Consider the following 12,160-nt stretch of genomic DNA (forward strand, 5'->3'; position numbering starts at 1 on the left):
TACAATTGTATAGTATGCAAATTAGAAATGTTACGTCAATGCTGATTGGTTGCCATGGGCAACTTCTCCACTGGCTCACTTCTCCACTTTTATCACTGCTTAGTACATGTCGCCCTTAATCATTCTGACTGGAATTTAGCCAAAATTTACTACCACACAGTGGAAACGGGTGTGGATCATAGGGTCGACAGTCCCTAGGTTGACCACTATTGGTCGACAGCGACTAAGTTGACATCTAAAATAGGTCGACAGAAGCATTAGGTCGACGTAAGCAAAGTCAACATGACAAAAGGTCGACATGAGGAGTTTTTTTATATTTTTTGGGCGTCGTTTTCTTCATACAGTGACCGGGGACACCAATTAGTGCGCAGTGTTCGCTTGCCACGCTTCAGGCAAGGCACCTCACTGCGCTTGGCACAGGTTACTGTTCAAAATCGTAATCCACGTGAATCGTAAAATATGAAAAGAAAAAAAAATTAAATAATAATAAAAAAAAATTGTGAAAAACTCACGTCGACCTTTTGCCATGTCGACCTAACGCATGTCGACCAATAGTGGTGGACCTAGAGACCGGATACCGTGGAAACCGTACTACATCTTGGAGAGTGATAAAGGGTAGAGAGATAAGGTACCAGACAACGGACTGCCATGTTACAGGCTGTGTTTAACGTTAGCAGGTGATTAGCTGGTAATTACTCTCTCTCTACTTTACCACTCGCCAGGGCTTAGTATATATGCCCACAAACACAGCGCAGCCAGTTAACCTACCAGTATGTTTTTGGACTACAGGAAGGAACCTGTACACATACAGAGAGAACATACAAACTCTACACAAATAAAGCCCTGGCCAGAATCAAACCCGTGACCCCAGCTGTGTGTGCTCCCCATAGCATGTCTATTAAACAGACTGTACTGAGGACACCCAAATGTCTTTCAAAATTGCAGATACCCAAAGGATACAAGCACTGGTACAGTCTAAGTCGGTTAACACGCGAGTCCCAGTGCTCTGCTATTTGTCAATAACATAAAATGCCACTTACCTATCTTGTCATCAGTGTAGACCGTGTAATCCACCATGGACTTCAGCTCCGTGCTCTGTACTAGGTAACTCTTCAGCTGGGTCATCATCAGCCGGATCTCCTGCAACATCTCCGTGCTGGAGCTCTGTTTAGCCATCATTTCCAGACTGTAGGCTTTGTAGTCTTGGACTAAGTTCCCGAAGTAGGAGTCTTTGTCATGAGCCAGCTCATTGATTCTCTTCTGCAGCTTCCTGTCGGCAGACATGAACGCCGAGAAGACGTTGGTGATGGCTACAATGGACAGTCTGTTTTTAGCCCTGTCCAGCATAAATGAATGTGACTTTTTGAGCGAAGAATTGACCGCTTTCTCTGGGTCTTCTTCAGCACTGCTGGTAGAGTAGGAATCTGGCTCTGCGTTTAACGGCAGAGCATTCAGGTCGCTCGATGGGGAATTTAAAGATGAATCCGAGCCCTTCTGTTTGTGGGACAACAATCTTTTGTCACGAGACACTTTGGAATCTGCATTTTTTATACCGCTGGAATGTATTTGGTTATCCAGATTCGGAGTCTTTGAGTTGCTTTTTGGATCCTGTTTCACTGGGCTAGAACGTAGAGATGAAGACCTAGAAGAAAGTTTATTCTTTCTTGGAGGTGGAACAGGTGGTGGTTTACGGCCATGTTCAGCTTTTGCACTATTTAGCTCCGACGAGGTAACCTTATTTTCCACCTTGGTTCTGTCGCTTACACAAGTCTCTGCTTGTTTTAGTAACTTCGGTTCAGGCTTTGTCCGACTGATTTTTAGGTCAGGAGAGGTTTGATTTGGTGTTCCCTGTAGGTCCATCTGCATGGCCAAAATATTTGTTGTGGTCTCTGGAAGTTTTCCAGATTGTCGCCTTCTTGGCACAGCAGGTGGAATTCGAGGCGGAGTTTGATTTTCACATCCATGTGGACGCGAGTCATTAACTACACTGTCCTTTTTATCTTCTGCACTGTTGATTCTCATATTTGTCAGAGACTGGCCAACAAGGTCCACCTCATCGGAGATAACTGTAGATGCCTCAGCAAAATCCTTCTCCTTTTTTCCAATTTCAGAAGCGGAAGGAGGAAAGGGTAAGTCTGTCTGTCTTTGTTGAAGAGGAGCAGAAGACTCAGGTGTAGTAAAATAATCAGGACTTGGACTTGTTTGAGTTGGTGAAGTACTCGCAGGTGAACATACAGCAAGGGGTCCAGTTGATGGAGAGTTAGGTGGAGAGTTGAGAGAGATAGGACTAATTGTTGGGGAAGAATTATCAGAAGAATGGAGAGTAAGAGGTTCAAATTCAGACTTAGATGAGGGACACAGAGAGAGAGGATCAGAAGAAGGATGGTTAGCAGGAGGAAACAGAGTAGAAGAGTTAGTTGGTGGAGAGCCAGGAGCAGGGCAGAGAGAGCTGGTCTTTGATACTGGTGAAATTACAAGAGCTGAGGGTGTGGGAGATCCTACGGGAGGTGAGTGAGAGTTTGAAGGTTTATAATTTGGAGGAGGAGCAGAAGGAGGAACTGAGGGGAGTGGTGGCTTATGTAAGGAAGGAGGCGGTGGAGGAGGCCTCCTATGGGTAATTTTAGGCAGCTGGAGGTCAGGCTTTGCATCACAGTTTGCAAGAGGAAGTTTACTAGAACTTTGCAAGTTACTACATTCTTCAATAAAAATAGGATCAACAAACCACAGCCTGTCATTTCCAACAGAAACCTCAACTTCACATGCACAGTCAGACGCTTCTCTAGAACGGAGTTGTTTGCAGGTGGTGAGACTGCTGGGCGATGACAAATTCCCAGCCTGAGAAATGGACGACCCTTTGAGTCTTATGGAGGAGTCCCAGAATCCTGTGTGGAAACATCACATGTACACTAGTCATAAGAATTCAGAATGAAAGGTGTGTGCATTCCTGCAGTAAGGGCTGAAGAAATCTAACCATAAAACACACACACACACACACACACACACACACACACACACACACACACACACACACACACACATTTAATGTAGTTTGTGGGTCATTGTAAGTTAACACAACACTTTGCAAGAAACATTGTCCAGACTTAGTTTCCTAGTAACAAAACAGGACCCTTATTTTCTTCTTAGTAACAGGTGTAAGAGTCTGATAGGGGGACTCCAACATCCTTCCACCAAAATATTCACATATATGTCTGTGAAAACTCTATAAATACTAAATTACTAGCTATGTGCCACTGGATATCACTTTAAAAAAAAAAAACACACAAAGTTGTATTTCCATAAGCAATATGGACAATTAAATAAAATACATGAATCAGGAAAAAAAAGAAAAAAAGTTTCACGTAGACGTTAATTACAAAACATGATTTATCACAAGCCCTGAGGATATTTAGGAAATTTAAGCAGCTCGTGAACCGGTGGTTGAACGGTCAACAGATTCTATGATTAACGGTTACCTTACCATAGATAAGGCTGTAAAATCGGAATCTGCAGAGCCAGAGCTAGTGTGCAGAATCATCTCGCGCTCTGTACCATGTGACCACAGACGCTACCCTTCCACGCCTAAAACGCTGTAATGTTCTGTGTTCGGTTTCTTCCAGATTAGTACAAATCACAAGATGCAGAATGGAGTGTACAACTTAAACTCTTCATTATCTCATATTATGGGGGGTATCCAACTACCTGCAGAAATTTACCGCGGGTAATTGTATGCCTGGGGGCTATCCAATCGGTATCCGGTCTCTAGGTCGACCACACTTAGGTCGACAGTGTCTAGGTTGACCGCTACTGGGCGACAGTAAGTAGGTCGACATGGTTTTTAGGTCGACAGGTACTCTAGGTCGACCTAAAAACACATTTTTTTTCTTCATTTTTTAACTTTTTCATACTTTACGATCCACGTAGAGTACAATTGGGAACGGTAACCTGTGCTGAGAGCAGCGGTAGTGGAGCGAGGCACCTTGCCCAAAGCATGGCGAGCGGACACGGTGCATTGGTGTTCCCGGTCACTGTACGGAGAAAACTACACAAAAAATAGTGAAAAAACTTCTGTCATGTCAACCTAGATCCCTGTCGACCTAGAAATCATGTCGACATACTTACTGTCGACCAATCGTGGTCGACTCTACATACCACACCCATCCAATCAGCCCCGATAACCCGGCGCAAGCCGCGGCTTATCTGGGATAAAATGGGGCTGCAGATGCAAAAACACACAAGTGTCACGGAACCTGCGTGCACGGATAGCCTGTAAAAAAATATTGGTGAAACATCCGGAAAAAAACGGAACAATGTTTTATCGTACCTAATCGGATACCCCCATAACTCTCTGAAATAAACGTAATCTAAAAATGAGTATATACGTCTTTCCACCGTATCATCCGTTCATACCAAAGACTTTCTAAACAAGCTTAAGATTTTTTGCAATGTCTGGCCGTCTTACTAGTACTTCGTGTCACTACTTCTCTGTAATGTGACGCAATACTTGGTCTGTGAAGGATGATATAACAGACACGTACTTAGAAAAACAGGTCTGAAACAAGCAAGTCTGTTGGATTGCACAATGTGTTTGCGGGAAGTACCACACATCTGCAATATGCAAGTTGCATCCAAACAGGAATAAAGATGAATAATCTATCTTGTAAACCATGACCTCAGCTAACAGAGATAGGTCTGACAACACACATGGAGTCCGCGTTCCTGCACGATCCCAAATCCAACAAATAGGTCTGCACGGCAGATTGTGGAGGCTGTAGAGCATTGACGAGTTCTAGGACCTTGCACGTTTCACCAGTCAAATAAAAAGGACGCTGCATCCACCCCAGCTACTACTCTGAGATCCGGTGGGTTTCCTCTGGGAGTTTAGGGCTTCTCATAAAATCCTGCTGGTAGATTACCAGTGGTTTGACTAAGACTAAATAGTGCGTTACTGTTCTGTGACTCCCGGATGCTGCATAAGCTACCTGTTACCCATCACAGAATCCGACAATACAATGTCCTCAGTTTCCAATAGCTGAATTTCTCTTGCCCTACTGTATAGAGAAGCAACAGCCACACTCGCCTAACCTAAATTTACATAACAGGATCATGCGCGGCGCCGTCAGGACTCCGTTACCTGTGCCGAGGTTAGAAATAGCTTCCAGATCTTTCAGACTTTGGGCGCTGGATATTACATGCGGCATCCTCAAGGGGGAAGGTAAAATATCTCTGCGGAGGGAAACGAACAGCGGAATTACTCACCCGCGCTGCAATATGTAAGAGTTCTACAGAGTGTACAACCTAATGACAGGAACAGAAAGGGTTTTATACCAGCTCTGACCAACAGCCTCCTGCATGAGACGGATATGGAACAGGAAAGTATCATGTCAAAATATTACCTGTTATTACATAGCCGGGAATAGGTGACAGTACGTAAAATATGGAATGATCATTTCTCAATCAAAAAAAGCCCCACCTGGGACAATATAGTTTATTTTCCTCCAGAGATCATTGCACTATATGAACTGCGACTGAAGCTTGTGCGTCTGTACTAAACGGAGGCTGGGACTGGCAATAATAAAGAGGCACTTAATGAGGTTATCGCACCCCGGGAGCTCCCGACTCCCAATGACATCAACTATTAAGGGGCGGTCATTTAGGTAAGAGTCTTCCCCCAGTTGAACCCCTGTCCTTAGGACAAGTAACACTCATCCTTAGTTTGATCTCCCCACCAAAATCAAATGCTGCCGGCATGGGACAACACAATCAAATGGCAAAGCACAGCATGTCAGTTAGACTTGCTGCAAATCACTTACAAATGTTTATGTATATGATAAATATATTGTGCAGTCAGCAGGTAATTTCCATTACCTAGACGACCGTAAACCAATCTTTAAAACTGCTGCAAGACAGATGCATAAACCAAAAGGTGGTCATTCCGAGTTGATCGCTCGCTAGCTGTTTTTAGCCGCCGTGCAAACGCTATGCCGCCACCCACTGGGAGTGTATTTTAGCTTAGCAGAAGTGCGCACGAAAGGATCGCAGAGCGGCTACAAAGTTTTTTTGTGCAGTTTTAGAGTAGCTCCAGACCTACTCAGCGCCTGCGATCACTTCTGACTGTTCAGTTCCTGTTTTGACGTCACAAACACGCCCTGTGTTCGCCCAGCCACGCCTGCGTTTTTCCTGGCACGCCTGCGTTTTTCCTGGCACGCCTGCATTTTTCCTGGCACGCCTGCGTTTTTTCGAACACTCCCTGAAAACGGTCAGTTGACACCCAGAAACACCCACTTCATGTCAATCACTCTGCGGCCAGCAGTACGACTGAAAAGCTTTGCTAGAAACTGTATGAAACTACATCGGCCGCTGTAAAAGTACGTTGCGCGTGCGCATTGCGCCGCATGCGCAGAAGTGCCTTTTTTTGCCTCATCGCTGCACAGCGAACGAATGCAGCTAGCGATCAACTTGGAATGACCCCCAATGTCTTCTTTCTCTAATGGACACAATAGGCCTTTTGCAAGACATATTTAGGGAAATGTACATGTATTTCAGATATTTCCATTTATGTACAGCCACCATCGGATGTATGCATATTTATATAGATGCCAAACAACTTAAGGTAGTGATAATAAGGGATTAAACCCTCAATTCATGCCAAAAGACGCACTCTTCAGTCTGTTGCATGTCTGCTGTGACTCATTGGGAATCATTTTTCCAATAAAGTCCTGGATTTTAGCCATAAGGCACTAGAACAGCCATACAGCACGGGGGCTACCATATCGGAATAAGCCAATGCTCTGCTAAATAATAATAAAACATGAGTGTATTGGCCCCAGGACCAAGGATCTGGGAATGTAGAACAAGTAAACCGCAGGAAGGCGAGGAGAATGATGAGCCTATTGTGCGGCTTTGCATGCTCTGTTCCTGTAATTACTAACGATAACAGACATTTGTAATTACAGAACATGTGCGGGTCACGCCTAATCTGTTCCACGGTTACTAGGAGACTGCCAGTCTGCTTCCCATGACAGAAATATACTACAGACTATGACAGAAATATACTACAGACTATATCAGAAATATACTACAGACTATGGGGCAAATTCAGGCCTGATCGCTAGGCTGCGTTTTCTTTCAGCGGAAGATCAGGTCTAAACTGCGCATACACCGCAATGCGCAGGCGCGTCGCACGGGTACAAAGCGGATCGCCGCTCAGCGATGGGTTTGTGCAACGGATCTGTTCGCAAGGAGATTGACAGGAAGAGGGCGTTTGTGGGTGTCAACTGACCGTTTTCTGGGAGTGGTTGGAAAAACGCAGGCGTGTCCAAGCGTTTGCAGGGAGAGTTCCTGACGTCAGTTCCGGTCCCGGATAGGCTGAAGTGATCGCAGCGGCTGAGTAAGTCCTGGGCTGCGCAGAGACTGCACAAGATCTGTTTGTACAGCTCTGCTACACATGTGTTCACACATTTGCACAGCTAAAATACACTCCCCAATGGGCGGGGACTATGCAAATGCAGGACTGCAAAAAAACCCTAGCGAGCGTACATGTCTGAATTAGGCCCCATGTCCACTAGGTCTTTGGTGCACAGTGACCTGTGGCTGCAGATTTTGGGCACCTTACAAAAAAAAAAAGTTGTCAGACTATGTAAACTTGCGAAGAGCTTAGGAGGTCATTCCAAGTTGATCGCTCGCTAGCTGTTTTTAGCAGCCGTGCAAACGCTATGCCGCCACCCACTGGGACTGTATTTTAGCTTAGCAGAAGTGCGAATGAAAGGATCGCAGAGCGGCTACGAAGATTTTTGTGCAGTTTCAGAGTAGCTCAATACCTACTCAGCGCTTGTGATGACTTCAGACTGTTCAGTTCCTGTTTTGAAGTCACAAACACGCCCTGCGTTCGCCCAACCACGCCTGCGTTTTTCCTGGCACACCTGCGTTTTTTCGAACACTCCCTGAAAACGGTCAGTTGACACCCAGAAACGCCCACTTCATGTCAATCACTCTGCGGCCAGCAGTGCGACTGAAAAGCTTCGCTAGACCTTCTGTGAAACTACATCGTTCGTTGTAATAGTACGTCACGCGTGTGCATTGCGCCACATGCGCAGAAGTGCCTTTTTTTGCAGCTAGCGAACAACTCGGAATGACCCCCTTTGATTGACAGGTGTTCAATGGATAGTCATTACATTTGCTAATATAACATAACAGGACACAGCTGTACAATCTTATCACTGACCATATTTGCAAACCTCTGGTTATGAAGAATTTGTGGCATTGGCAGAGCTTGCTGGGACCAGTTGTTCCACAACTGAGAGACAAAAGTTGCCAAACTTTAGTTAATAATCTAAAAGGAGTATGGAATGCAGGTTCTGCGCTGAAAACTACAGCACGCTGCGATGGCAAACTCCTTTTCACCAACATTACAGGGGACTGAGGGTAGGACCTCAATCTCCATTTGCAGCCATGCACCAAAACCTCTACGGAGCAGGTCTGGCCAACCTGTGGCTCTCCAGCTGTTGTGAAACTACACATCCCAGCATGCTCTGCCAGTTTTAGCATTTCCTAGTAGCAAAAGTGTAGCAGGGCATGCTGGGACTTGTAGTTACACAACAGCTGGAGAGCCACAGGTTGGCCAGGCCTGCTCTACAGAGTCTTACCTAATTTAGAGTAGACGGAAATTAGAGATTTTGCAACTCCTAATTATCATCAAGGTCTTCTAGGCAACCACACGACTGACCGGGCGTCTGATGCTCCTCATCTATCGGCTCAAGCAGCACGATCCCCAGCTGAGGTGGTGATAACATTACTCCCCCCATCTACAGATTTACAGGACTACACAGCTGTACAGAGGGCCTAATAAGACCTGATCGCAGCAGCAAATTTGTTAGCAGATGGGCAAAACCATGTGCACTGCAGGGGAGGCAGATGTAACATGTGCAGAGAGAGTTAGATTTGGGTGGGTTATTTTGTTTCTGTGCAGGGTAAATACTGGCTGCTTTATTTTTACGCTGCAATTTAGATTTCAGTTTGAACACACCGCACCCAAATCCAACTCTCTCTGCACATGTTACATCTGCCCCACCTGCAGTGCACATGGTTTTGGCCAATTGCTAACAAATTTGCTGCTGCGACCAACTCTGAATTAGGCCCAGAATTACCTGGACACTGCAAAGCACCGGGTCTACTTACCGACTGACGCAGCAGAACGCCACCAGCTTAAAGATATCTTTGAACACCAGCATGGAACCTTCCAAGTACATCACTGCAGGAAGACAAGGGGGAGAGAAGCCGTCAGATGGGACCAGCAGGGTACATTATAGAGATACAGAAGTAGCATCATATGGGCGCTGTACATCATGTAATCTGAAGCAGGACACATCTGCTGTAACGTTATCAGGCGGCGAGACGTCATACATGAACACGTACAATACACCGCATCTTCCTCTTCCTCACAAACAGACTAAATGGTGACATGAACTATCATAGACACAAAGCAATGATCTCAGACATTACACTGTAACGGGGGGGGGGGGGGGGGGGGGGGGGGGTGTACAGTCAGAAGGGGAGGTGTTTGGTTCATGCATAATGTTTCCTAGACAACAACTGGGAGGGGGGGACTGTATTACATACTGGTAGCAATATGGGGGGTCTGTCTGTATACCGTACATCAGAGGGGGGTCTGTATTGTAAATTGTATATTGGACGGGGGGGGAATTATACTTTAAATCGGTGAGCGCTCTTTCTTGTATTTCAAAGAGGTTTCTGTATGGGATCCGGACGGTATCCCGGCTGTCGAAATACTCACACCGGAATGCCGACCCAGCTGACTAGGCTTGTGCTGGAATCCTGTGTGGGATCACAATCCCGACGCTGACATACCGACACCCGGGATTCTGACCATCACACTGCTGGGGAAGTAAGCCGCACGGATGGGGGAGGGGAGGTTAGGTTTAGCCTGTGGGGGTGTGGTTAGGCTGCAGGGAGGGGGGCTAGGTTTAGGCACCCCCGGGGAGGGTTAGGCTGCAGGGAGGGGGAGGGGGGCTAGGTTTAGGCACCCCAGGGAGGGTTAGGCTGCGGGAAAGAGGTTAGGGCTAGGCTGCACGGGAAGGGAGGTTAGGGATAGGCACCACCGGGGAGGGTTAGGGCTAGGCTGCACGGGAAGGGTTAGAGTTAGGCTGTGGGAAGGGAGGGTTAGGGGGCCATTGGGGGAAGGGAGGTATACTTACCTTCCCCTTGTCGGGATTCCGCAGTCGGTATTCTGACTGCCGGCATTGCGAACCCAACCGTTCTGTATTGTATACTGTACAGACAGTACATCAGTGGGAGTGCATATTGAACATCAGGGCTGGTGGTGTCTGTATTGTATATGAGAATGATAGCTCACTATATACCAGGGACGTGCGGTGAGGTAAATGGCGGAGGAGGCCCTAGCTAGCACAAGAGCAGATTTACACACAATACATGAGCCAAAGTGTACATCTGGGTATTATACACAGGTGCAGCAGTATATACATCTGCGCATTATACACAGGTGCAGCAGTATATACATGTGGGTATTATACACAGGTGCAGCAGTATATACATGTGGGTATTATACACAGGTGCAGCAGTATATACATGTGGGTATTATACACAGGTGCAGCAGTATATACATGTGGCATTATACACAGGTGCATCACTATATACACGTGGGCATTATACACAGGTGCAGCAGTATATACATGTGGGTATTATACACAGGTGCAGCAGTATATACATGTGGGTATTATACACAAGTGCAGCAGTATATACATCTGCGCATTATACACAGGTGCAGCAGTATATACATGTGGGTATTATACACAAGTGCAGCAGTATATACATCTGCGCATTATACACAGGTGCAGCAGTATATACATGTGGGTATTATACACAAGTGCAGCAGTATATACATCTGCGCATTATACACAGGTGCAGCAGTATATACATGTGGGTATTATACACAGGTGCAGCAGTATATACATCTGGGTATTATACACAGGTGCAGCAGTATATACATCTGCGCATTATACACAGGTGCAGCAGTATATACATCTGCGCAGTATAAACTCCTGGAAATTTGGTGAGATCAGAGATGTGCGGAAAAGATAGGTGGGGGGAGGGGGGCACTGCCTCACCTGCCATAGACTTTTTTCTCCAGAGTTTTAGCTATAAAAATTATTAGAATGATGCAAATAATGTCCCTCGTCTGTTGTCTCAGGTCCGAGTGTTGTATTGTGTGTGTAGTGTAACTTATTTTCACGGGTGACAAGATGGCGATTAGATCACAATCTATGTCGCCTACAGACTGCAGCAGACGGTACAAGTTAATAATTACAACTATACAGAACAATTATACAAACTTAACCTATGTGTTTTTCTTAACCATTATCTAGAATAAAATTGATATACGCCATATACATTTGCAGAAATCCTCTCCCCATTTCCCAGCAGAGATTAGCACTAACACTGTCATTCTGCTGGGATTATGTCCTTAGTGAGCGAGACACGGTATTTACGAGGCAGCTCAGGTGAAGCCGTCTCACGAGGGACATGAATGGTGCCCGGATGTGAAACGGCAGAGCGGCTTTATTCTGCAACCCCTGCAGACTTGTCACTCGGTGACACTCCAGCCTCACTTCTCTTATTTGGCTTACGAGAGAGCAGCGTAAGCGGTCCTTCCCAGACTCATGTGATGCTGCGGGTCTGACATCTGTGGACAGACCCCCAAATCCTTCCAAAGTAACCAATAGGTTAGGAGCAAGTTATAAACCTCTAGCAGTGAGTACTTTATATATGGTACATGTATTAATGCACAAACACCCAGTAACGATTTTGTAATGTTGCAGCCCGTAGTAATCACACTTTACATTTTCTAGTACAGTTTGGGATAGGACGTTAAAACCTCTCATTGTTACAACAGTTCCCAAGGTCCCCGTTGTGTTTTGTATTTAAAGGAATCACACAGCCCAAACACTGTCGGCATATCAACTGCATCCCTATGTATTGCTGTGTTACTACTATGCAATTTGTATCTGTCACTGGGTAATTTGGTTTATTTTTACGTAGTGCATATTAATGGGCGCTTAATATAGCAATTCAATTGCTTTTTTGCACCTATTAATTATCAAGCTTGTTGTGCCTAAAAACACCAGCT

At 45.6% G+C, this 12,160-nt stretch overlaps 1 protein-coding gene across 2 annotated transcripts in view; it reads right to left on the reverse strand.

Moving 5' to 3' along the window:
• Positions 1 to 12,160, reverse strand: part of RIN3 (Ras and Rab interactor 3) — an 81,192-nt gene that overhangs the window by 17,133 nt on the left and 51,899 nt on the right. For both annotated transcript variants that reach the window (XM_063948472.1, XM_063948471.1), the window contains exons 4-6: positions 9,175 to 9,247; positions 5,132 to 5,223; positions 1,041 to 2,882 (exon numbers count right to left, since the gene is read on the reverse strand). In XM_063948472.1, coding sequence (XP_063804542.1) covers positions 1,041 to 2,882; positions 5,132 to 5,223; positions 9,175 to 9,247 — 2,007 coding nt within the window. The remainder of the gene's footprint in view (positions 1 to 1,040; positions 2,883 to 5,131; positions 5,224 to 9,174; positions 9,248 to 12,160) is intronic.

This window comes from Pseudophryne corroboree, chromosome 12 (assembly GCF_028390025.1).
Source record: "Pseudophryne corroboree isolate aPseCor3 chromosome 12, aPseCor3.hap2, whole genome shotgun sequence".
NCBI classification, from domain to species: Eukaryota; Metazoa; Chordata; class Amphibia; order Anura; family Myobatrachidae; genus Pseudophryne; species Pseudophryne corroboree.